Source organism: Salarias fasciatus, unplaced genomic scaffold (assembly GCF_902148845.1).
Source record: "Salarias fasciatus unplaced genomic scaffold, fSalaFa1.1, whole genome shotgun sequence".
Classification (NCBI taxonomy): domain Eukaryota; kingdom Metazoa; phylum Chordata; class Actinopteri; order Blenniiformes; family Blenniidae; genus Salarias; species Salarias fasciatus.
In genome coordinates, this window is record NW_021941393.1 from 115,489 (window position 1) to 140,932 (window position 25,444).

The 25,444-nt window shown below is 54.2% G+C and overlaps 2 protein-coding genes across 6 annotated transcripts; both read right to left on the reverse strand.

Annotated features, from left to right (window-relative positions):
* Positions 1-110: 110 nt before the first annotated feature.
* On the reverse strand, positions 111-4,905 carry LOC115385604 (lamin-B2-like). 3 transcript variants are annotated; one of them, XM_030087671.1, is made up of 11 exons: positions 4,559-4,905; positions 4,310-4,446; positions 4,022-4,178; positions 1,611-1,844; positions 1,457-1,537; positions 1,119-1,414; positions 832-1,021; positions 644-751; positions 425-544; positions 290-352; positions 127-205 (listed from the first exon to the last, which is right to left on the reverse strand). In XM_030087671.1, exons 1-11 carry the CDS (start codon positions 4,862-4,864, stop codon positions 167-169), a joined length of 1,731 nt encoding a protein of 576 aa, XP_029943531.1. In that variant the 5' UTR covers positions 4,865-4,905; the 3' UTR covers positions 127-166. The 3 variants fall into 3 exon arrangements, with proteins under 3 accessions (XP_029943530.1, XP_029943531.1, XP_029943529.1); XM_030087670.1 differs by having other exon boundaries at positions 111-202; positions 1,119-1,537; XM_030087669.1 differs by having other exon boundaries at positions 1,119-1,537.
* Positions 4,906-5,905: 1,000 nt separating this feature from the next.
* LOC115385610 (cadherin-2-like) lies at positions 5,906-25,202 on the reverse strand. 3 transcript variants are annotated; one of them, XM_030087682.1, is made up of 15 exons: positions 25,162-25,202; positions 23,335-23,440; positions 18,826-19,034; positions 18,612-18,740; positions 18,369-18,524; positions 16,087-16,231; positions 15,822-15,994; positions 15,647-15,733; positions 15,324-15,509; positions 13,231-13,484; positions 13,014-13,156; positions 9,719-9,952; positions 9,396-9,644; positions 7,831-8,123; positions 5,906-6,344 (listed from the first exon to the last, which is right to left on the reverse strand). In XM_030087682.1, the coding sequence occupies exons 1-15, from the start codon at positions 25,174-25,176 to the stop codon at positions 6,105-6,107; spliced, it is 2,619 nt and encodes an 872-aa protein (XP_029943542.1). In that variant the 5' UTR covers positions 25,177-25,202; the 3' UTR covers positions 5,906-6,104. The 3 variants fall into 3 exon arrangements, with proteins under 3 accessions (XP_029943542.1, XP_029943541.1, XP_029943543.1); XM_030087681.1 differs by having other exon boundaries at positions 15,596-15,733; XM_030087683.1 differs by lacking the exon at positions 5,906-6,344 and having other exon boundaries at positions 7,836-8,123; positions 9,523-9,644; positions 15,596-15,733.
* Positions 25,203-25,444: the final 242 nt, after the last annotated feature.

Here is a 25,444-nt window from a genome sequence, read left to right on the forward strand (position 1 = left end):
CACCGCGCGGCCTGCGCCGATATGACTGTGACGTCACAGTATGTCGGATTCTTTTTATTTATTAAAAAAAAAAAAAAAAAAAAAAAAGACTCGAGGCAGTTTTGATTAAAAAAAAAAAAAAAAACATTTTTATTGAGTAGAAAACATGAAAGGGGGGGCGGAGTCTTCACATGACGGCGCAGTCTCGGGACGCCGGCGCCTCCTGCTGGGAGACACGCGCGTCAATAAACAACAACAACAACAACAACAACAACGACGACAACAAGAGGGAAAAAGGGGGAGGAGTCACCATCTGGACTTCCTGCTCCGCCTCCTCCTCCTCCTGGGACACGGTCCTCCTCCTGGACACCTCCTGCAAAAAAAAAAAAAAAGGGGCGGAGTCAGAGGAGGCTATGAGGGAGGAAGAAGGGGGCGGGGCTTGTACCTGTCCGTCGCCGTCGATCAGGGTGGTGACGACGTCACTTCCCGTCCCCCAGGAGCCCTGGCTCTTCCACAGCAGGTCGGAGGGGGGCCGGTGGGCGGAGCCGGAGTCGGCCGACCACACCTGCCGAGGAGGGGGGGGAGGGAGGGGGGGGGAGAACACACGATGCTTCCTGAATAAGCCACGCCCATTTTTTCTCTTAGGCCCCGCCCTCCTCCTCACCGTGACGGAGCGGCCGGCCGCCAGGACGAACTTGGGGGAGAAGCGGTAGGAGATCTGGTCCCCCCCGTCCACCTGGCGGTTCAGCCTCCAGTTCCCCAGGGGGACGTCCTGCCAGGGGGGGGTCAAAGGTCAAGGGTCGGGAAGCCTGTCAGGGGAGGGGGGGAAGGGAGGCGGGGTCAGGGACTCACCTGGTCGGTGCGGTTCACCAGGGTCACCGAGTTCCCCTCCGGGTCGGCGGGGGCGACGCCCACCCCGCCGCTAGACTCCGCCCCCTCCTCCTCCTCCTCCTCTTCCTCCTCCTCCTCTGGCTCCGCCTCCACGCGCCGCCGCTTGGAGCGGGCGGAGCCCGCCGCCCGGGGCGACGGCGACAGGTGCAGCCTGGAAGGAAGCGCCACTTTCAGCTTTTCCCGGTTTCAGGTGTCAGGTTTCGGGTTTCAGGTTTCAGGTTTCAGCAGCCAAGCCCCGCCCCGCTCACCGGGACTCCTCCCCCTCCAGCAGCTTGCGGTAGGCGCCGATCTCCACGTCCAGCGCCAGCTTGACGTCCAGCAGGTCCCGGTACTCGGCCAGCCGGGCGTCCATCCTCCCCCGCAGCGCCGCCAGCTCCGCCTCCCTCTCCTCCAGGGCCCGCCGGCCCCGCCCCCGCTCCGCCTCCAGCCCCGCCTCCAGCTCCCGCGCCCGCCCCTCGGCCGCCGCCAGCCGCTCCCGCAGGCCGTCCAGCTGCAGCGCCAGGCCCCGCGCCCGCGCCCGGCCGTCCTCCAGCTCGTCCCGGGCCGAGGACGCCGCGCGGTCCTCGGCCCGGGACGAGGACCGCGCGCTCTGGAGGCGGGCCCGGAAGGCGGTCTCCAGCTCCGCCTTGTAGACCGCCACCTGCTCCTCGTGCTGCCTCCTCAGGTCCTGGCGGGATTCCCCCCGGGGGTTAGCGTTAGCGTTAGCGCTAGCGTTAGCGTGAGCGTCCTCCTCCGTTTACCTGCAGGGCCTGGGCCAACCCGGGCTCGCGGTCCCGCCCCGCCCCCCCGGAGTCGGGCTCCGCGGCGGCGGCGGCGGCGGCGGCGGCCCGGCGGGACTCCAGCAGCTCCTGGTCGAAGACGCTCTGGCGGAACTGCAGCTCCTCCCCCAGCGACTGGCAGCGGTTCTCCAGGTCCACCCGCATCAGGGTCTCCGCCTCCAGCTGGCGCCGCGCCACGGCCAGGCCGTCCTCCGCCTGCGGCCAATCACAGCGCGGCAAGGCGAGGCGCGTCAGCTAGACCCAGTCGACAATCTAGAACCCAATCTAGTCCCAGTCTAGAACCCTGTCTAGAGTCTAGAACCCAATCTAGTCCCAGTCTAGAGTCTAGAACCCAATCTAGTCCCAGTCTAGAACCCTGTCTAGAGTCCAGAACCCAATCTAGTCCCAGTCTAGAGTCTAGAACCCAATCTAGTCCCAGTCTAGAATCTAGAACCCAATCTAGTCCCAGTCTAGAACCCTGTCTAGAGTCTAGAACCCAATCTAGTCCCAGTCTAGAGTCTAGAACCCAATCTAGTCCCAGTCTAGAACCCTGTCTAGAGTCTAGAACCCAATCTAGTCCCAGTCTAGAACCCTGTCTAGAGTTTAGAACCCAATCTAGTCCCAGTCTAGAACCCTGTCTAGAGTCTAGAACCCAATCTAGTCCCAGTCTAGAGTCTAGAACCCAATCTAGTCCCAGTCTAGAACCCTGTCTAGAGTCTAGAACCCAATCTAGTCCCAGTCTAGAGTCTAGAACCCAATCTAGTCCCAGTCTAGAACCCTGTCTAGAGTCTAGAACCCAATCTAGTCCCAGTCTAGAGTCTAGAACCCAATCTAGTCCCAGTCTAGAACCCTGTCTAGAGTCTAGAACCCAATCTAGTCCCAGTCTAGAACCCTGTCTAGAGTCTAGAACCCAATCTAGTCCCAGTCTAGAGTCTAGAACCCAATCTAGTCCCAGTCTAGAATCTAGAACCCAATCTAGTCCCAGTCTAGAACCCTGTCTAGAGTCTAGAACCCAATCTAGTCCCAGTCTAGAGTCTAGAACCCAATCTAGTCCCAGTCTAGAACCCTGTCTAGAGTCTAGAACCCAATCTAGTCCCAGTCTAGAACCCTGTCTAGAGTCTAGAACCCAATCTAGTCCCAGTCTAGAACCCTGTCTAGAGTTTAGAACCCAATCTAGTCCCAGTCTAGAACCCTGTCTAGAGTCTAGAACCCAATCTAGTCCCAGTCTAGAATCTAGAACCCAGTCTAGAACCCAATCTAGTCCCAGTCTAGAACCCAGTCCAGAGTCTAGAACCCAGTCCAGAGTCTAGGACCCAGTCTAGAGTCTAGAGACCAGTCTACAGCCCAGTCTAGAGTCTAGAACCCAGTCTAGAGTCCAGAACCCAGTCTAGAACCCAGTCCAGAACCCAGTCTAGAGTCCAGGACCCAGTCTAGAACCCAGTCCAGAACCTAGACTAGAGTCCAGAACCCAGTCTAGAGTCTAGAACCCAATCTAGAACCCAGTCTAGAACCCAATCTAGTCCCAGTCTAGAACCCAGTCCAGAGTCTAGAACCCAGTCCAGAGTCTAGGACCCAGTCTACAACCCAGTCCAGAATCTAGTCTAGAGTCCAGAACCCAGTCTAGAGTATAGAACCCAGTCCAGAGTCTAGAACCCAGTCTAGAGTCTAGAACCCAGTCTACAACCCAGTCCAGAACCCAGTCTAGAGTCCAGAACCCAGTCTAGAGTCCAGAACCCGGTCTAGAACCCAGTCTACAACCCAGTCCAGAACCCAGTCTAGAGTCCAGGACCCAGTCTAGAACCCAGTCCAGAACCTAGACTAGAGTCCAGAACCCAGTCTAGAGTCTAGAACCCAATCTAGTCCCAGTCCAGAATCTAGAACCCAATCTAGTCCCAGTCTAGAACCCTGTCTAGAGTCTAGAACCCAATCTAGTCCCAGTCTAGAACCCTGTCTAGAGTCTAGAACCCAATCTAGTCCCAGTCTAGAATCTAGAACCCAGTCTAGAACCCAATCTAGTCCCAGTCTAGAACCCAGTCCAGAGTCTAGAACCCAATCTAGTCCCAGTCTAGAATCTAGAACCCAGTCTAGAACCCAATCTAGTCCCAGTCTAGAACCCAGTCCAGAGTCTAGAACCCAGTCCAGAGTCTAGAACCCAGTCTACAACCCAGTCCAGAACCCAGTCTAGAGTCCAGAACCCAGTCTAGAGTCCAGAACCCGGTCTAGAACCCAGTCTACAACCCAGTCCAGAACCCAGTCTAGAGTCCAGAACCCAGTCTAGAGTCCAGAACCCGGTCTAGAACCCAGTCTACAACCCAGTCCAGAACCCAGTCTAGAGTCCAGGACCCAGTCTAGAACCCAGTCCAGAACCCAGTCCAGAGCCCAGGACCCCCTACCTTAGCCAGCGAGGCCTTCAGGTCCTGGTTCTCGGAGTCCAGCGCGGCGCCGCGGCTCCGGGCCGTGGCCAGCTGGGCCTCGCTGGCGTTGAGGCGTCCCTCCAGGGCGCCGGCCCGCGCCACCGCCGCCGCCAGCTCGCCGTCCTTCTTCTTCAGGCTGGAACCCCAAAAAAAACACAACGGAACCCGCGTCAGAACCCGCTTCCGGGTCCACCTGTCGAGCTCGCTATCCAAGGGGGTGTCCGATTTCACCCGCGAGGCGTTCAAAGACACTCGGGAAAAACTCGCCTCCTGGACGCCTCCTCCAGCTCCGCCTCCGCCTTCCCCAGCTCGATCTGCAGTCGCGCCCGCTCCGTCGCCGTCTCGTCCAGGACCCGGCGCGCGTCCGCCAGCTCCGCCTCGTACAGGGACTTCAGCCCGGAGACCTGATGAACGTGAAAAACAAACAAAAACAAACAAACAAACAAAACGTGCATTTAAAACAATAAAAGTCGGAATTCCAGACGTGGTGACGTCACCCGGCTCGGCTCGGCTCACCTCCCGGGTGGTCACCTCCTCCCTCTCGGACACTTTGACCTGCAGCCGGCCGTTCTCCAGCTCCAGGGCGCGGACCCGCTCGATGTACACCGCCAGCCGGTCGTTGAGCTGCTGCAGGTCCTGCTTCTCCCGCAGCCGCGAGATCCGCGTCGGGGAGAGCGGCGTGGAGGAGGCCATGGGTGCTTTCCGGAGCGGGCGGAGGAACCGGCGTCTCTGAGCCCGGGGAGTGAGATACTTAAATCCCGGGGAAAACGGGAGAAGAGTCCCGGCCTCCGCTTGAATGGATGAAAGAGGGGCTGACCTCATCCAAGATGGCCGACCCCCGCAGAGCAACCCGCCAAAAACACTTCCGGCGCCGCGCGGTGGCTTCTGGGAACGGGCGCTGGAAATGGCGTGCTCCGCTTGTTTTTTTTTTGTTTTTTTTTTTTTTATTTTATTTATTTATTTTTTTTTTTTAGGATTCACGTTTGTTTTTAATTTATTTTTATTCAATCATTCCACACATTACAAAGTCACGAAACCACCAGGAAAAAAAAAAAAAAAAAAAGAAATGGAATCTGTTATTAAAAAAAAAAAACTCTTCCCCGTTTCCGCCGGCTGTTAGCTCCGCCCCCTTTGGAAAAAAAAAAAAAAAAAATGAAGGGAATTCGTCAAAATTTGTGCCTGTATTTGTGTTTTCAACATTTTTTTTTTGAAGCGAGAACAAAAAGATAAAAACATGCGAAAAAAATGTTTTAATTCGTGTTTTCTTTTTTATTTTATTTTTTTTTTTTTTTTTTTTTTTTTTTTTAGGATTCACGTTTGTTTTTAATTTATTTTTATTCAATCATTCCACACATTACAAAGTCACGAAACCACCAGGAAAAAAAAAGAAAAAAAATAAAAGAAATGGAATCTGTTATTTAAAAAAAAAAAAATTCTGTTTTGATTGGCTGCTTGACCCGTTTCCGCCGGCTGTTAGCTCCGCCCCCTTTGAAAAAAAAAAAAAATCGTCAAAATTTGTGCCTGTATTTGTGTTTTCAACATTTTTTTTTTGAAGCGAGAACAAAAAGATAAAAACATGCAAAAAAAATGTTTTAATTCGTGTTTTCTTTTTTATTTTTATTTTTTATTTTATTTTTTTTTTTTTTTAGGATTCACGTTTGTTTTTAATTTATTTTTATTCAATCATTCCACACATTACAAAGTCACGAAACCACCAGGAAAAAAAAAAAAGAAAAAAAAAAAAAGAAATGGAATCTGTTATTTAAAAAAAAAAAAAATTCTGTTTTGATTGGCTGCTTGACCCGTTTCCGCCGGCTGTTAGCTCCGCCCCCTTTGAAAAAAAAAAAAAAAAAATGAAGGGAATTCGTCAAAATTTGTGCCTGTATTTGTGTTTTCAACATTTTTTTTTTTGAAGCGAGAACAAAAAGATAAAAACATGCAAAAAAAATGTTTTAATTCGTGTTTTTTTTTTTTTTTTTTTTTTTTTTTTTTTTTTTTTTTTTTTTTTTTTAATTCAATCCGAAGAAAAGGCACGTTTGAGCCGAGCGCGCCGCGGTGCCGGCTAGTCCTCCTCGCCGCCGCCGCCGCCGTACAGGTCGGCTAGCTTGCGGAAGCGCGGCCCCCAGTCCGCCAGGTAGTCGTAGTCCTGGTCGCCGCCGCCGCCGCCGTCGCCGCCGCCGCCGCTGGAGGCGGAGTGCAGCGAGCTGAGCGTGCCCGCCGTGGAGCCGCCGCCCTCGTAGTCGAACACCAGCAGGGAGTCGTACGGCGGCGCCGCCGGGTCGCCGTCGGCCGCCCGCAGGCCCTGGGAGGACAAGAGGGGGAAGGGGGGGGGGAGGGGGGGGGGCGGGGTCAGCTGGTTTCCACGGCGACGGGAGCAAGGGATTAATGGCGTGTGTGTGTGTGTGTGTGTGTGTGTGTGGGGGGGGGGGGAGGATTGGGGTCAGGGTGGAATCCGCACGCTCGCTCTAATCTGGTAATCTGGGTCGGCTCGCCATGTCTGACTGCTGACACACACACACACACACACACACACACACACACACACACACACACAGAGGAAACCAGCGAGTGAGGGAGGGAGGGAATGATTGAGAGAGGGAGGAAATGAGTGAGTGGGCGTGCGAGGGAGGAAATGAGTGAGTGAACGAGCGAGGGAGGAAATGAGTGAGCGAGGGAGGAAATGAGTGAGAGAGGGAGGGAATGATTGAGGGAGGGAGGAAATGAGTGAGTGAGAGAGGGAGGAAATGAGTGAGTGAGAGAGGGAGGAAATGAGTGAGTGAGAGAGGGAGGAAATGAGTGACAGAGGGAGGGAATGAGTGAGGGAGGGAGGAAATGAGTGAGAGAGGGAGGGAATGAGTGAGGGAGGGAGGAAATGAGTGAGTGAGCGAGTGAGGGAGGAAGTGAGTGAGAGAGGGGAGAAATGAGGGAGTGGGCGTGCGAGGGAGGAAATGAGTGAGTGAACGACCGAGGGAGGAAATGAGTGAGTGAGTGAGGGAGGAAGTGAGTGAGAGAGGTAGGAAATGAGTGAGTGAGCGAGTGAGGGAGGAAGTGAGAGAGTGAGGGAGGAAATGAGAGAGTGAGGGAGGAAATGAGTGAGGGAGGAAGTGAGTGAGCGAGGGAGGAAATGAGAGAGTGAGGGAGGAAATGAGTGAGTGAGAGAGGGAGGAAATGAGTGAGTGAACGAGCGAGGGAGGAAATGAGTGAGTGAGCGAGTGACGGAGGAAGTGAGTGAGAGAGGGGAGAAATGAGTGAGTGGGCGTGCGAGGGAGGAAATGAGTGAGTGAACGAGTGAGGGAGGAAATGAGTGAGAGAGGCAGGAAATGAGTGAGTGAGCGAGTGAGGGAGGAAGTGAGTGAGAGAGGCAGGAAATGAGTGAGTGAGCGAGTGAGGGAGGAAGTGAGTGAGAGAGGCAGGAAATGAGTGAGTGAGCGAGTGAGGGAGGAAGTGAGTGAGAGAGGGGGGAAATGAGTGAGTGAGCGAGTGAGGGAGGAAGTGAGTGAGAGAGGCAGGAAATGAGTGAGTGAGTGAGCGAGTGAGGGAGGAAGTGAGTGAGAGAGGGAGGAAATGAGAGAGTGAGCGAGCGAGGGAGGAAGTGAGTGAGTGAGGGAGGAAATGAGAGAGCGAGGGAGGAAAAGAGAGAGTGGGCGAGCGCGAGAGGAAATGAGTGAGAGAGGGAGCAAATGAGCGAGCGAGCGAGGGAGTCACACACCGTCGGTCCACCGTTGCCACGGAAACCAGCACCCAAACCCAAAAAAAAACCCAACAAAACACAGCCTCCAGCGCGTCACCTCGTAGATGAAGTCCCCGATGTCTCCGGCGGCGCAGCGCGGCGGGTAGCGGTGCTCGCGGCGCAGCGGCCGCTCGTCCAGGCGCCGCACGCCGCCGCCGCCGCCGCCGGGCTCCGCGGCGTCGGGCTGCTGCAGCTGGCTCAGGTCGTAGTCCTGGTCCTCCTCGCCGCCGCCCTCCTCGTCGTACTTGAGGATGTTGTCGCGCACGTCGTCCTCGGGGTCGACCAGCAGCTGCTTGGCGCGCCGGCCGCCGTCCCGCCGCTTCGCCCACAGCGCCAGCAGCAGCACCAGCACTGCGCACCGTTAGCGTGGTTAGCATGGTTAGCGTTGCGCGGTTTCGGCTGTTTTAATCAGCGTGTTGTTAGCAGGTTGTCAGTGTTGTACACCTGTTGATAGCATGCTGTTAGCGTGTCGTTAGCATGTCGTTAGCATGTCGTTAGCATGTCGTTAGCATGTCGTTAGCATGTCCATAGAGTGTTGATGCACTCTTATGTGAGCATGTCCATAGCACGTTGTTAGCATGTCCATTGCGTGTTGACAGCATGTCATTAGCATGTTGCTAGCATGCAGTAGCGAGTTGTTAGCATGTCCATCGCGCGTTGACAGCATGTCATTAGCATGCTGTTAGCATGTCATTAACGTCTCTTTAGCATGTACATCGTGTGTTGACATGTCAGTTGCGTGTTGTTAGCATGTCATTAGCGTGCTAGCATGTCCATCGTGTGTTGTCACGCCAGTCGCGTGTTGTTAGCATGTCATTAGCGTCTCATTAGCATGTCCATTGTGTGTTGACATGTCAGTAGCATGTTGTTAGCATGTCATTAGGGTGCTAGCATGTCCATTGTGTGTTGACAGCGACTTGTTAGCATGTCATTAGCGTCTCATTAGCATGTCCATTGTGTCTTGACATGTCAATGGCATGTTGTTAGCATGTCATTAGCGTGCTAGCATGTCCATCGTGTGTTGACACGTCAGTAGCGTGTTGTTCGCATGTCATTAGCATGTTAGCTTGTCAGTCGTGTGTTGCTAGCATGCCATTAGCGTCTCACTAGCATGTCCATCGTGTGTTGACACGTCAGTCGCGTGTTGCTAGCATGTCATTAGCGTGCTAGCATGTCCATCATGTGTTGACAGCGAGTTGTTAGCATGTCATTAACATGCTAGCATGTCCATCATGTGTTGACAGCGAGTTGTTAGCATGTCATTAGCATGTTAGCTTGTCAGTCGTGTGTTGCTAGCATGTCATTAGCGTCTCACTAGCATGTCCATCGTGTGTTGACACGTCAGTCGCGTGTTGCTAGCATGTCATTAGCGTGCTAGCATGTCCATCATGTGTTGACAGCGAGTTGTTAGCATGTCATTAACATGCTAGCATGTCCATCGCGTGTTGACACGTCAGTCGCGTGTTGCTAGCATGTCATTAGCGTGCTAGCATGTCCATCATGTGTTGACAGCGAGTTGTTAGCATGTCATTAACATGCTAGCACGCCCATCGCGTGTCGACAGCAGGCAGCTAGCACGCCATTAGCACGTCAGCCTGTCGTTAGCGTGCGGTTAGCGCTCACCCAGCAGGACGACGACGCAGGCGAGGACGCCGACGACGGCGCCGGCGCCCATCCCCGCCGCCGCCGCCGCCGCCGCCGCCGCGCGGTCCCGGCCCACGCAGTCGCCGCGGCGATCGCAGGCGCACACCTTGACCCGGAGCAGCGACGTCCTGCTCATGGGCAGGCTGCCCGAGTCGCTGACGCTGACCGGCACCTCGTACAGCCCGCTGGCCAGCCGGCCAATCCGCAGGCGGAGCTGCGCCAGCTCTCCTGGAGGGAGGAGGGGGGAAACAGGAAGTGACATCATCGCAGAGGAGGAGTCGGGCGGGGGCGGGGCTACCCACCGTTGACCTGGTGCAGGGTCCAGTTGCGCCGGACCGCCGGGGGTCGGCTGGCCAGCTGGAAGGCGAAGGGGCCGGCGTTGGGCGCCCGGTCGGGGTCGCTGGCCGTGAGGTTGACCCCGGGGGGGCGGGGCCTCTCGCACACCTCCACCTCGGGGGGGAAGAGCCGGGGGGCGTGGTCGTTGATGTCCAGCAGGTGCAGCTGGAGGGTCCCCGTGCCGCTGGCGGGGGGGGTTCCTGTCGGGGGCGGGGAGGTCAGGGGTCAGAGGTCAGGGGGGGTTAGCGCCGTGGGGCCGTCGAGACGGCACGGTACCACGGGGGGGTCGTGAGGTCACCGTGGGGTCATGGGGTCATTGTGGGGTCATGGGGTCCATTGTAGGGCTATGGGGTCACGGAGGGGTCATGGGGTCACCAGGTCAACGTGATGCCATAGGGACTACATGGCTTCAGTGTGGGGTCATGGGGTCAACGTGGGGTCATGGGGCCACTGTAGGTTCGGTGTGGGGTCATGAGGTCATTGTAGGGTCATGAGGTCACCGTGGGGTCATGAGGTCACTGTAGGTTCATTGTGGGGTCATGAGGTCATTGTAGGGTCATGAGGTCACCGTGGGGTCATGAGGTCACTGTAGGTTCATTGTGGGGTCATGAGGTCATTGTAGGGTCATGAGGTCACCGTGGGGTCATGAGGTCACTGTAGGTTCATTGTGGGGTCATGGGGTCATCGTGGGGTCATGTGGTCAGTGTAGGTTGGGTGTGGGGTCATGAGGTCACTGTAGGTTCAGTGTAGGGTCATGGGGTCATTGTGGGGTCATGGGGTCACCATGGGGTCATGAGGTCACTGTAGGGTCACCGTGGGGTCATGGGGTCACTGTAGGTTCATTGTGGGGTCATGGGGTCCATTGTAGGGCTATGGGGTCACGGAGGGGTCATGGGGTCACCAGGTCAACGTGATGCCATAGGGACTACATGGCTTCAGTGTGGGGTCATGGGGTCACCGTGGGGTCATGAGGTCACTGTAGGTTGGGTGTGGGGTCATGGGGTCATCGTGGGGTCACGGGGTCACTGTAGGTTGGGTGTGGGGTCATGTGGTCAACGTAGGGTCATGGGGTCACTGTAGGTTCATTGTGGGGTCATGAGGTCACTGTAGGTTGGGTGTGGGGTCATGAGGTCATTGTAGGGTCATGAGGTCACCGTGGGGTCATGAGGTCACTGTAGGTTCATTGTGGGGTCATGGGGTCATCGTGGGGTCATGGGGTCACCATGGGGTCATGAGGTCACTGTAGGATCAGTGTGGGGTCATGGGGTCATCGTGGGGTCATGTGGTCAGTGTAGGTTGGGTGTGGGGTCATGAGGTCACTGTAGGTTCAGTGTAGGGTCATGGGGTCATTGTGGGGTCATGGGGTCACCATGGGGTCATGAGGTCACTGTAGGATCAGTGTGGGGTCATGTGGTCAACGTGGGGTCATGGGGTCACTGTAGGTTCATTGTGGGGTCATGGGGTCCATTGTAGGGCTATGGGGTCACGGAGGGGTCATGGGGTCACCAGGTCAACGTGATGCCATAGGGACTACATGGCTTCAGTGTGGGGTCATGGGGTCACCGTGGGGTCATGGGGCCACTGTAGGTTCGGTGTGGGGTCATGAGGTCACCGTGGGGTCATGAGGTCACTGTAGGTTGGGTGTGGGGTCATGGGGTCATCGTGGGGTCACGGGGTCACTGTAGGTTGGGTGTGGGGTCATGTGGTCAACGTAGGGTCATGGGGTCACTGTAGGTTGGGTGTGGGGTCATGAGGTCATTGTGGGGTCATGAGGTCACCGTGGGGTCATGAGGTCACTGTAGGTTCATTGTGGGGTCATGGGGTCACCGTGGGGTCATGAGGTCACCGTGGGGTCATGAGGTCACTGTAGGTTGGGTGTGGGGTCATGAGGTCACTGTAGGTTCAGTGTAGGGTCATGGGGTCATTGTGGGGTCATGGGGTCACCATGGGGTCATGAGGTCACTGTAGGATCAGTGTGGGGTCATGTGGTCAACGTGGGGTCATGAGGTCACTGTAGATTCATTGTGGGGTCATGGGGTCCATTGTAGGGCTATGGGGTCACGGAGGGGTCATGGGGTCACCAGGTCAACATGATGCCATAGGGACTACATGGCTTCAGTGTGGGGTCATGAGGTCACCGTGGGGTCATGAGGTCACTGTAGGTTGGGTGTGGGGTCATGGGGTCATCGTGGGGTCACGGGGTCACTGTAGGTTCGGTGTGGGGTCATGAGGTCACCGTGGGGTCATGAGGTCACTGTAGGTTGGGTGTGGGGTCATGGGGTCATCGTGGGGACACGGGGTCACTGTAGGTTGGGTGTGGGGTCATGTGGTCAACGTAGGGTCATGGGGTCACTATAGGTTCATTGTGGGGTCATGAGGTCACTGTAGGTTGGGTGTGGGGTCATGAGGTCATTGTAGGGTCATGAGGTCACCGTGGGGTCATGAGGTCACTGTAGGTTCATTGTGGGGTCATGGGGTCACCGTGGGGTCATGAGGTCACCGTGGGGTCATGAGGTCACTGTAGGTTGGGTGTGGGGTCATGAGGTCACTGTAGGTTCAGTGTAGGGTCATGGGGTCATTGTGGGGTCATGGGGTCACCATGGGGTCATGAGGTCACTGTAGGATCAGTGTAGGGTCATGTGGTCAACGTGGGGTCATGAGGTCACTGTAGGGTCACCGTGGGGTCATGGGGTCACTGTAGATTCATTGTGGGGTCATGGGGTCCATTGTAGGGCTATGGGGTCACGGAGGGGTCATGGGGTCACCAGGTCAACGTGATGCCATAGGGACTACATGGCTTCAGTGTGGGGTCATGGGGTCACCGTAGGGTCATGGGGCCACTGTAGGGTCAGTGTGGGGTCATGGGGTCACTGTGGGGTCATGAGGTCACTGTAGTTTCATTGTGGGGTCATGAGGTCACCGTGGGGTCATGAGGTCACTGTGGGGTCATGAGGTCACTGTAGGTTCATTGTGGGGTCATGGGGTCACTGTAGGTTGGGTGTGGGGTCATGGGGTCATCGTGGGGTCATTAGGTCACTGTAGGTTCAGTGTAGGGTCATGGGGCCATTATGGGGTCATGAGGTCAACATGGGGTCATGTGGCCACTGTAGGGTCGGTGTGGGGTCATGGGGTCACCATAGCATCATTGTGGGGTCATGGGGTCACCAGGTCAATGTGTTGCCATAGGGACTACACGGGTTGAGCGTGGGGTCATGGGGTCACTGTGAGGCCACCGCGGGGTCAGCGGGTCAGGAGGCTCACCGTCGTCGGTGGCCCTGAAGGTGGCGTTGTAGCGGTCGTCCCTGACGTACGGAGACTCCCGGTCCAGGACGGCGGCGGTGGAGACGCGGCCGCTGACCGGGTCGATGTCCAGCCAGCCGGCGGGGTCGCTGACCTTGGAGTACCTGGACGGAGACGGCGGCGGGGTGGGGGTGAGCGGCCGGCCGTCGCCGCGGCGACCGGGACGCCGGAGACTCACCGGACGCTCTGCCGGGCGAAGCGGTCGGGGTCGCGGGCGGTGAAGGTGGCGAGCGGGGCGCCGGCCGGAAGCCCCTCCTCCAGCCGCACCACCTTGGGGTCGGGGTCGAACTCGGGGCCCTCGTTGGCGTCCAGCACGCGCACGGTCACCGCGCACGCGGCCCGGCGGGGGGCGCGCGCGCCGGGCGCCGGCGGCGCCTCGTTCTCCGCCTCCACGGTCAGCAGGAAGGAGCGCGTCAGCTCGAAGTCCACGGGCTGCGGCGACATCATCCGGACAAGGCGTTTCCATGACAACGAAGCTCAGAACCGTCAGAACCGTCAGAAGGGAGGGGCTTCCAGAGCGCAACTTTTTGTGAGATGCTCTTTAAATATCTTAAATGTTTCCGTGGAAACGGACACTGTTCCCGGTTTCTATGGCAACGACATCATTTTCAGAACGCCACGACGTCAGTGGGCACCAAATCTGAAACTGTTTTCACTTTGTTTCCATGGAAACAGAAACTGGTTTCATTTAGTTTCCATGGAAACAGAAACAGTTTTCACTTTGTTTCCATGGAAACCAAAACTGTTTTCACTTTGTTTCCATGGAAACCAAAACTGTTTTCACTTTGTTTCCATGGAAACAGAAACTGGTTTCATTTTGTTTCCATGGAAACAGTTTTCACTTTGTTTCCATGGAAACAGAAACAGTTTTCACTTTGTTTCCATGGAAACAGAAACAGTTTTCACTTTGTTTCCATGGAAACCAAAACTGTTTTCACTTTGTTTCCATGGAAACAGAAACTTTTCAACTTTGTTTCCATGGAAACTAAAACAGTTTTCACTTTGTTTCCATGGAAACTAATACAGTTTTCACTTTGTTTCCATGGAAACTGAAACTTTTCAACTTTGTTTCCATGGAAACAGAAACAGTTTTCACTTTGTTTCCATGGAAACCAAAACTGTTTTCACTTTGTTTCCATGGAAACAGAAACTTTTCAACTTTGTTTCCATGGAAACTGAAACTTTTCACTTTGTTTCCATGGAAACCAAAACTGTTTTCACTTTGTTTCCATGGAAACTAATACAGTTTTCACTTTGTTTCCATGGAAACTGAAACTTTTCACTTTGTTTCCATGGAAACTAAAACAGTTTTCACTTTGTTTCCATGGAAACTAATACAGTTTTCACTTTGTTTCCATGGAAACTGAAACTTTTCACTTTGTTTCCATGGAAACTAAAACAGTTTTCACTTTGTTTCCATGGAAACTGACACTTTTCAACTTTGTTTCCATGGAAACTAAAACAGTTTTCACTTTGTTTCCATGGAAACTAAAACAGTTTTCACTTTGTTTCCATGGAAACAGAAACTGGTTTCATTTAGTTTCCATGGAAACAGAAACAGTTTTCACTTTGTTTCCATGGAAACCAAAACTGTTTTCACTTTGTTTCCATGGAAACAGAAACTTTTCAACTTTGTTTCCATGGAAACTGAAACTTTTCACTTTGTTTCCATGGAAACTAAAACAGTTTTCACTTTGTTTCCATGGAAACTGAAACTGTTTTCATTTTGTTTCCATGGAAACAGAAACTTTTCACTTTGTTTCCATGGAAACTAAAACAGTTTTCACTTTGTTTCCATGGAAACCGAAACTGTTTTCACTTTGTTTCCATGGAAACAGAAACTTTTCACTTTGTTTCCATGGAAACTAAAACAGTTTTCACTTTGTTTCCATGGAAACGGAAACAGTTTTCACTTTGTTTCCATGGAAACTAAAACAGTTTTCACTTTGTTTCCATGGAAACAGAAACTGTTTTAACTTTGTTTCCATGGAATCGGAAACAGTTTTCACTTTGTCTCCATGGAAACTGAAACTGTTTTCACTTGGTTTCCATGGAAACAGAAACTGGTTTCATTTTATTTCCATGGGAACCTGACACCGTTCTCGGTTTCTCTGGCAGCTGGCGTTGCTATGACAACCTTAAAAATGGCCGCCTTTTCACTCAAGAGCGAGGTTAGCCTCAAGGAAAACAAAAACAAACAAACAAACAAAAAAAAACGCCCAGAATGCAACGGGAGGAAAAGCCAGCTGCCGCCGCCGTCGCCGTGGATACCTTGACGACGGTGAGCAGGCCCCGGTTGGTGGCCGGGTCGGTGGGCACGGCGAAGCGGCCCGACGGGTCGCCGGCCGCCACGCGGTACACCGCCGCCCACGCCGCCGTGTGCGGCTGGTCGCCGTCCGTCACCGTCAGGTTGGCCACCACGGCGTTGACGCGGTTCTCAACGACCTCGCCGAAGAACTGCAGAAGAAGAAGAAGAAGGAGGAGGAGGAGGAGGATGAGCGCTTTGGCCGCCGTCGCCGTGGCGACGGCCCGCGTGTACTCGCCGCGTCGGCGGTGAACTCCGGCGGGTTGTCGTTGACGTCGGCGACGCGCACCACGGCGGTGGCGGTGGCGGACAGGCCGTAGGCGGGGCTGCCCTCCATGTCCGTCGCCTGGACGACCAGGGTGTACTGCGCCACGCTCTGGAGGAAACGCACGACATCATCACCCCGTTTCCATGGCAACCGTTCCATTTTCAGGGTGAAAAAAAACCAAAAAAAAAAAATAAACCTCGCGGTCCAGGCCGGCCGCCACGGTGATGATGTCACCGGTCCGGTTGTTGATGGTGAACATGGCGGCGGACGGGCTCTGGGGATTCTGGGTAATGATGCGGTAGCGCAGCATCCCATTGGCCGTCTTCGGGTCGTCCCTGTCCGCCGCCGTCACCGTCATCACCAGCGTCCCTGGAGGGAGACACACACACACACACACACACGTCAACACACACACACCTCTCCGTGTGTGTGTGTGTGTGTGTGTGTGTGTGTGCGCGTACCGGGCCGGGCGCCCTCGGGCACCGATCCGTTGAAGACGGCGTGCGCGAACTCCGGCCGGTTGTCGTTCTGGTCGACAACGTTGACGACGATGTCGACGGGGTTCTCCACCTGGTTCCCGTTCAGGTCCACCGCGTGCGCTCGCAGCTGCGCGCACACACACACACACACACACCATCACACACAGCCTCAGCTATCTCCATGGAAACGGTGGAAACCGTACCAGCTTCTGGTTCTCTGACCGAAGAGCAGCATCTGCCCGTTTCCATGGAGACGGAGTCAGAATTCTTTCTAAAAGTTGCATTTCCAACCGTTTCCGTGGAGACGGAGCAGTGGGAACACTTTCCTCCCGTTTCCATGGAGACAGAGTGGGAATACTTTCCTCCCGTTGTCATGGAGACGGAGTCAGAATTCTTTCTAAAAGTGGTATTTCCGAACGTTTCCATGGAGACGGAGCAGTGGGAAAACTTTTCTCCCGTTTCCATGGAGACAGAATGGGAACACTTTCCTCCCGTTTCCATGGAGACGGAGCAGTGGGAAAACTTTCCTCCCGTTTCCATGGAGACGGAGCAGAGGGAATACTTTCATCCCGTTTCCATGGAGACGGAGTGGAAATACTTTCCTCCCGTTTCCATGGAGACAGAATGGGAACACTTTCCACCCGTTTCCATGGAGACGGAGCAGTGGGAAAACTTTCCTCCTGTTTCCATGGAGACGGAGTAGTGGGAAAACTTTCCTCCCGTTTCCATGGAGACAGAATGGCAACACTTTCCTCCCGTTTCCATGGAGACAGAATGGGAATACTTTCCTCCCGTTTCCATGGAGACGTAGCAGTGGGAAAACTTTCCTCCCGTTGTCATGGAGACAGAGTCAGAATTCTTTCTAAAAGTGGTATTTCTGAACGTTTCCATGGAGACGGAGCAGTGGGAAAACGTTCCTCCCGTTTCCATGGAGATGGAGTTGGAATGTTTTCGAAAAGTTGCATTTCCTCCCGTTTCCATGGAGACAGAGTGGGAATGCTTTCCTCCCGTTTCTATGGAGACAGAGTCAGAATTCATTCTAAAAGTTGTATTTCCAACTGTTTCCATGGAGACGGAGCAGTGGGAAAACTTTCCTCCCGTTTCCATGGAGACGTGGCAGTGGGAAAACTTTCCTCCCGTTTCCATGGAGACAGAGTCAGACTTCTTTCTAAAAGTTGTATTTCCAACCGTTTCCGTGGAGACAGAGCAGTGGGAACACTTTCCTCCCGTTTCCATGGAGACTGAGTCAGAATTCTTTCTAAAAGTGGTATTTCCGAACGTTTCCATGGAGACGGAGCAGTGGGAAAACTTTTCTCCCGTTTCCATGGAGACAGAATGGGAACACTTTCCTCCCGTTTCCATGGAGACGGAGCAGTGGGAAAACTTTCCTCCCGTTTCCATGGAGACGGAGCAGAGGGAATACTTTCCTCCTGTTTCCATGGAGACGGAGTAGTGGGAATACTTTCCTCCCGTTTCCATGGAGACGGAGCAGTGGGAAAACTTCCCTCCCGTTTCCATGGAGACAGAGTGGGAAAACTTTCCTCCCGTTTCCATGGAGACGGAGCAGTAGGAAAACTTTCCTCCCGTTTCCATGGAGACGGAGCAGAGGGAATACTTTCCTCCTGTTTCCATGGAGACGGAGTAGTGGGAATACTTTCATCCCGTTTCCATGGAGACGGAGTGGGAAAACTTTCCTCCCGTTTCCATGGAGACGGAGCAGTGGGAATACTTTCATCCCGTTTCCATGGAGACGGAGTGGGAAAACTTTCCTCCCGTTTCCATGGAGACAGAGTCAGACTTCTTTCTAAAAGTTGTATTTCCAACCGTTTCCGTGGAGACAGAGCAGTGGGAACACTTTCCTCCCGTTTCCATGGAGACGGAGTCAGAATTCTTTCTAAAAGTGGTATTTCCGAACGTTTCCATGGAGACGGAGCAGTGGGAAAACTTTTCTCCCGTTTCCATGGAGACAGAATGGGAACACTTTCCTCCCGTTTCCATGGAGACGGAGCAGTGGGAATACTTCCCTCCCGTTTCCATGGAGACAGAGTGGGAAAACTTTCCTCCCGTTTCCATGGAGACGGAGCAGTAGGAAAACTTTCCTCCCGTTTCCATGGAGACGGAGCAGAGGGAATACTTTCCTCCTGTTTCCATGGAGACGGAGTAGTGGGAATACTTTCATCCCGTTTCCATGGAGACGGAGTGGGAATACTCTCCTCCCGTTTCCATGGAGACGGAGCGGGGAACGTCTGGGGAAGCGCTCTCACGTGGAAGCTGGCGATGTGCTCGCGGTCCAGCGGCCGGGTGACGGCCAGCTGGCCCGACACGGGGCCGATGACGAAAACCCCCGCGGGCGGCTGGTCGGCGCCGGGGCCCGTCACGCTGTAGCGCAGCGTCCGGCTCCGGTCCCGGTCCGATCGGATCTGCGGGAGGGAATTGTCAAAAAGTTGCACTGTCACAACTGTGTGTGTGTGTGTGTGTGTGTGTGTGTGTGTCCGTGCACGTCCTACCCGGACCAGGTCCTCGGGGAACTGTCCTCTGGAGTTCTCAGGGACGTTGATGGGCGGGATCACCCAGTCTCTCTTGACCCGCCCCCCTGACCCCGCCCGCCGTCGCCACGGAAACAGGACGTCCGGATCCTGTGTAGACACACACACGCGCGTCATGTGATTCCTGTTGCCGCGGCAACGCTGGAAAGGACGCGGTTGTGGTGACGGGTCCCACCTGCGGGGTCCCGGTCCCCAAGAGAAGCACCCGGGTTCGGAACTCCTCCCGGGAGCGCGGGGCGGCGGCGGTGACGGCCAGCGCCACGGGGCCCGCCGCCAGGCTCCGCCCCCGCGCCGCGAACACCGCGCCGTCGGCGCCGACGGCGAAGTCCGGGGAGCCGGAGAGGAGGAACGCCACGGGCTCGCCGCCGCAGGCCAGGAACCGCACTGAGGGAGGGGGGAGCGTCCAGCCGTCATCCAGCCGTCATCCAGCCGTCATCCAGCCGTCATCCAACCATCATCCAGCCGTCATCCAGCCAGCATCCAGCCAGCATCCAGCCAGCATCCATCCATCATCCATCCATCATCCAGCCATCATCCAACCTTCATCCAGCCATCATCCAACCATCATCCAGCCATCATCCAGCCATCATCCAACCTTCATCCAGCCATCATCCATCCATCATCCAGCCATCATCCATCCATCATCCAGCCATCATCCAGCCATAATCCAGCCATCATCCAGCCATCATCCAGCCATCATCCAGCCATCATCCAACCTTCATCCAACCATCATCCAGCCATCATCCAACCAGCATCCAGCCATCATCCATCCATCCATCATCCAACCATCCATCCATCATCCATCCATCCATCATCCAACCATCCATCCATCATCCATCCATCCATCATCCAACCATCCATCCATCATCCATCCATTCATCCATCCATCATCCATCCATCCATCCATCCATCCATCCATCCATCATCCATCCAGCCATCATCCATCCAGCCATCATCCATCCATCCATCCATGATCCATCCATCCAGCCATCATCCATCCATCCATCCATCATCCATCCATCCATCCATCATCCATCCATCCATCATCCATCCAGCCATCATCCATCCATCCATCATCCATCCAGCCATCATCCATCCATCCATCCACCATCCATCCATCCATCCATCATCCATCCATCCATCCATCCATCCATCCAGCCATCATCCATCCATCCATCATCCATCCATCATCCATCCATCCATCCATCATCCATCCATCATCCATCCATCCATCCATCATCCAGCCATCATCCATCCATCCATCATCCAACCTTCATCCAGCCATCATCCAGCCATCATCCATCCATCCAGCCATCATCCAGCCGTGATCCAGCCATCATCCAGCCGTCATCCATCCAGCCATCATCCATCCATCCAGCCATCATCCATCCATCCAGCCATCATCCATCCATCATCCATCCATCCATCCATCATCCAGCCAGCATCCAGCCAGCATCCATCCATCCATCATCCAACCATCATCCAACCATCCACCATCCATCATCCATCCATCATCCAGCCATCATCCATCCATCCATCCATCCATCCATCCACCATCCATCCATCCATCATCCATCCATCATCCAACCATCCAACCATCATCCAGCCGTCATCCAACCTTCATCCAGCCATCATCCAACCATCATCCATCCATCATCCAGCCATCATCCAACCTTCATCCAGCCATCATCCAGCCATCATCCATCCATCATCCAGCCATCATCCAACCTTCATCCAGCCATCATCCAGCCATCATCCATCCATCATCCAACCTTCATCCAGCCATCATCCATCCATCATCCAGCCATCATCCAGCCATCATCCAGCCATCATCCAACCTTCATCCAGCCATCATCCAGCCATCATCCATCCATCATCCAGCCATCATCCAGCCATCATCCAACCTTCATCCAGCCGTCATCCATCCATCATCCAGCCATAATCCAGCCATCATCCATCCATCATCCAGCCATAATCCAGCCATCATCCAGCCATCATCCAGCCATCATCCAGCCATCATCCAACCTTCATCCAGCCGTCATCCATCCATCATCCAGCCATCATCCAGCCATCATCCAGCCATCATCCAACCTTCATCCAACCATCATCCAGCCATCATCCAACCAGCATCCAGCCATCATCCATCCATCCATCATCCAACCATCCATCCATCATCCATCCATCCATCATCCAACCATCCATCCATCATCCATCCATCCATCATCCAACCATCCATCCATCATCCATCCATTCATCCATCCATCATCCATCCATCCATCCATCCATCCATCCATCCATCAATCCATCCATCCATCATCCATCCAGCCATCATCCATCCAGCCATCATCCATCCATCCATCCATGATCCATCCATCCAGCCATCATCCATCCATCCATCCATCATCCATCCATCCATCCATCATCCATCCATCCATCATCCATCCAGCCATCATCCATCCATCCATCATCCATCCAGCCATCATCCATCCATCCATCCACCATCCATCCATCCATCCATCATCCATCCATCCATCCATCCATCCATCCATCCAGCCATCATCCATCCATCCATCATCCATCCATCATCCATCCATCCATCCATCATCCATCCATCATCCATCCATCCATCCATCATCCAGCCATCATCCATCCATCCATCATCCAACCTTCATCCAGCCATCATCCAGCCATCATCCATCCATCCAGCCATCATCCAGCCGTGATCCAGCCATCATCCAGCCGTCATCCATCCAGCCATCATCCATCCATCCAGCCATCATCCATCCATCCAGCCATCATCCATCCATCATCCATCCATCCATCCATCATCCAGCCAGCATCCAGCCAGCATCCATCCATCCATCATCCAACCATCATCCAACCATCCACCATCCATCATCCATCCATCATCCAGCCATCATCCATCCATCCATCCATCCATCCATCCACCATCCATCCATCCATCATCCATCCATCATCCAACCATCCAACCATCATCCAGCCGTCATCCAACCTTCATCCAGCCATCATCCAGCCATCATCCATCCAGCCATCATCCATCCATCCATCCATGATCCATCCATCCAGCCATCATCCATCCATCCATCCATCATCCATCCATCCATCCACCATCCATCCAGCCATCATCCATCCATCCATCATCCATCCAGCCATCATCCATCCATCCATCCACCATCCATCCATCCATCCATCATCCATCCATCCATCCATCCATCCATCCATCCATCCATCCATCCAGCCATCATCCATCCATCCATCATCCATCCATCATCCATCCATCCATCCATCATCCATCCATCATCCATCCATCCATCCATCATCCAGCCATCATCCATCCATCATCCATCCATCATCCAGCCATCATCCATCCATCCATCCATCCATCCATCATCCAGCCATCATCCATCCATCCATCATCCATCATCCATCCATCATCCAGCCATCATCCATCCATCATCCATCCATCATCCAGCCATCATCCATCCATCATCCATCCATCCATCCATCATCCATCCATCCATCCATCATCCATCCAGCCATCATCCATCCATCCATCATCCATCCATCCATCCATCATCCATCCAGCCATCATCCATCCAGCCATCATCCATCCATCCATCATCCATCCATCCATCCATCATCCATCCAGCCATCATCCATCCAGCCATCATCCATCCATCCATCATCTATCATCCATCCATCATCCATCCATCCATCCATCATCCATCCATCCATCCATCATCCATCCAGCCATCATCCATCCATCCATCATCCATTCAGCCATCATCCATCCATCCATCATCCATCCATCATCCATCCAGCCATCATCCATCCATCCATCATCCATCATCCATCCATCATCCATCATCCATCCATCATCCATCCATCCATCATCCATCCAGCCATCATCCATCCATCCATCATCCATCCATCCATCCAGCCATCATCCAACCATCCATCCATCATCCATCCATCATCCATCCATCCATCCATCCATCATCCAACCATCCATCCATCCATCCATCCATCCATCATCCAACCATCCATCCATCATCCATCCATCGATCCATCCATCATCCAACCTTCATCTAACCATCATCCATCCATCATCCATCCATCCATCATCCATCCATCATCCAGCCATCATCCGTCCATCCATCATCCAACCATCCATCATCCATCCATCCATCCATCATCCATCCATCGAGCCATCCATCATCCAACCAGCATCCAACCATCCATCATCCATCCATCATCCATCCATCCATCCATCCATCCATCATCCAACCAGCATCCAACCATCATCCAATCATCACTCATCCATCCATCATCCAACCATCATTCATCCATCATCCAACCATCACTCATCCATCCATCATCTGTCCTTCATCCATCCATCATCCATCCATCATCCAACCATCACTCATCCATCATCCAACCATCACTCATCCATCCATCATCTGTCCTTCATCCATCCATCATCCATCCATCATCCAACAATCACTCATCCATCACTCATCCATCCGTCATCCAACCATCACTCATCCATCACTCATCCATTCATCATCGATCCATCATCCAACCATCATCCAACCATCACTCATCCATCATCATCCATCATCCATGTGTGTGTGTGTGTGTGTGTGTGTGTGTGTGCGCTCACCCCTGCAGACCTCCTGGCCCTCTCCCAGCTCGGGCTCCGTCTGGACCCGGTACTCCCCTCTGGTGAAGCCCCGGACGCAGGCCCCGCCCCCCACCGCCGCCGCCACCTGCAAAAAGGTCCAGAGAGGCCCCTGATTGGCCGAGAGGGCTCGTCCCGAAGTGACCCTCCCCCTCTGGCCCCGCCCACTTTCAGAGAGGCAGACTGCTCATGCTAATGAGGGCATGAGAGCCAGGCCTTCACACACACACACACACACACACACACACACATTCTGACCACACGTGCACGCTACGACTTAACGTGCACATTAAGACTTAACGTGCACGCTACGACACGTCGTTTCTGACCATACGCGCACGTTATGACTAAACGTGCACGCTAAGGCATGTCCTTTCTGACCACACGTGCACGCTACGACTAAACGTGCACGCAACAACACGTCGTTTCTGATCAAACGTGCACGCTACGACTACATGTGCACGCCACGACTAAAACGTGCACGTTACGGCACGTCTTTTCTGATCAAACGTGCACGTTATGACTAAACGTGCACGTTACGGCTAAACGTGCACACTCGGTCTAAACGTGCACGCTACACGACACGTCGTTTCTGACCAAACGTGCACGCTACGACTTAACGCGCACACTAGGTCTAAACGTGCACGCGACTCAACATGTTGTTTCTGACCAAACGTGCACGCTACGACTACACGTGCACGCTACGACACGTCGCTTCTGATCAAACGTGCACGTTACGACTTCATGTGCACGCTACGACACGTCGTTTCTGACCGTACGTGCACGCTACGACTTAACGTGCACATTACGGCTAAATGTGCACACTACGACTACACGTGCACGCTACGACACGTCGTTTCTGATCAAACCTGCATGTTACGACTAAACGTGCACGCTACGAGATGTCGTTTCTGACCACACGTGCACGCTACAACTGCACGTGCACGCTACGACACGTCGCTTCTGATCAAACGTGCACGTTACGACTTCATGTGCACGCTACGACACGTCGTTTCTGACCGTACGTGCACGCTACGACTTAACGTGCACATTACGACTAAACGTGCACGCTACGACAAAACGTGCACGCAACGACACGTCGTTTCTGACCACACGTGCACGTTACGACTTCACGTGCACGCTACACGACACGTCGTTTCTGACCACACATGCACGTTACGGCTAAACGTGCACACCACGACTAAACGTGCACGTTACGGCATGTCTTTTCTGACCAGACGTGCACGTTTCGACGAAACGTGCACACTAGGTCTAAATGTGCACGCTACACGACATGTCGTTTCTGACCACACGTGCACGCTACGACAAAATGTGCACGTTACAGCATGTCTTTTCTGATCAAACGTGCACGTTACGACTAAACGTGCACACTAGGTCTAAATGTGCACGCTACGACACGTCGTTTCTGACCAGACGTGCACGCTATGACTACACGTGCACGCTACAAATAAACGTGCACGCTACGACTAAATGTGCACACTCGGTCGAAACGTGCACACTACGACACGTAAACGTGCACGCAGCAACACCTCGTCATTTTTTGCGTCGTTTTCGGGGGACACGGTGACGTCATCCCCGCACGTTTGCGTCACCCCGTCACGTAAACAGACAGCAGCTCCCTCTAGCGGGCCAACATGGCGGCCGTCTCCGTGCGGAGGCTTTCCCGGAGGGATGATGCCGCGCCGGGATGGACGGAGGCCGCCGCCCCGCACCGGGAGGCTGCGGGGCGGCTGCTCTCACGCACCCTCCTCCCCCCGCCGCTCCGTCAGCCGTGGCGCGCGCACTCACCTGCGGGCCCGCCATCAGCAGCAGCAGCAGCAGCAGCAGCAGCATCGTGTCCGTCGCAGCGTCGGCCTTCCTCCTCCTCCTCCTCCTCCTCCGTGTGTGTGTGTGTGTGTGTGTGCGCGTGAGCTGGTGCGCCGCCTCACTGCCGCCCCCCAGCGGCCACCGCTGCTTTATTCACCCGTTAATCCACTTGGAAGCCGTCAAAGTATGTCGTCACCGGATTAGCTCCAGAACCCGGAAGCGTGTGGCAGCCTAAGCCCCGCCCACTGACGTCATTTGACCCAAA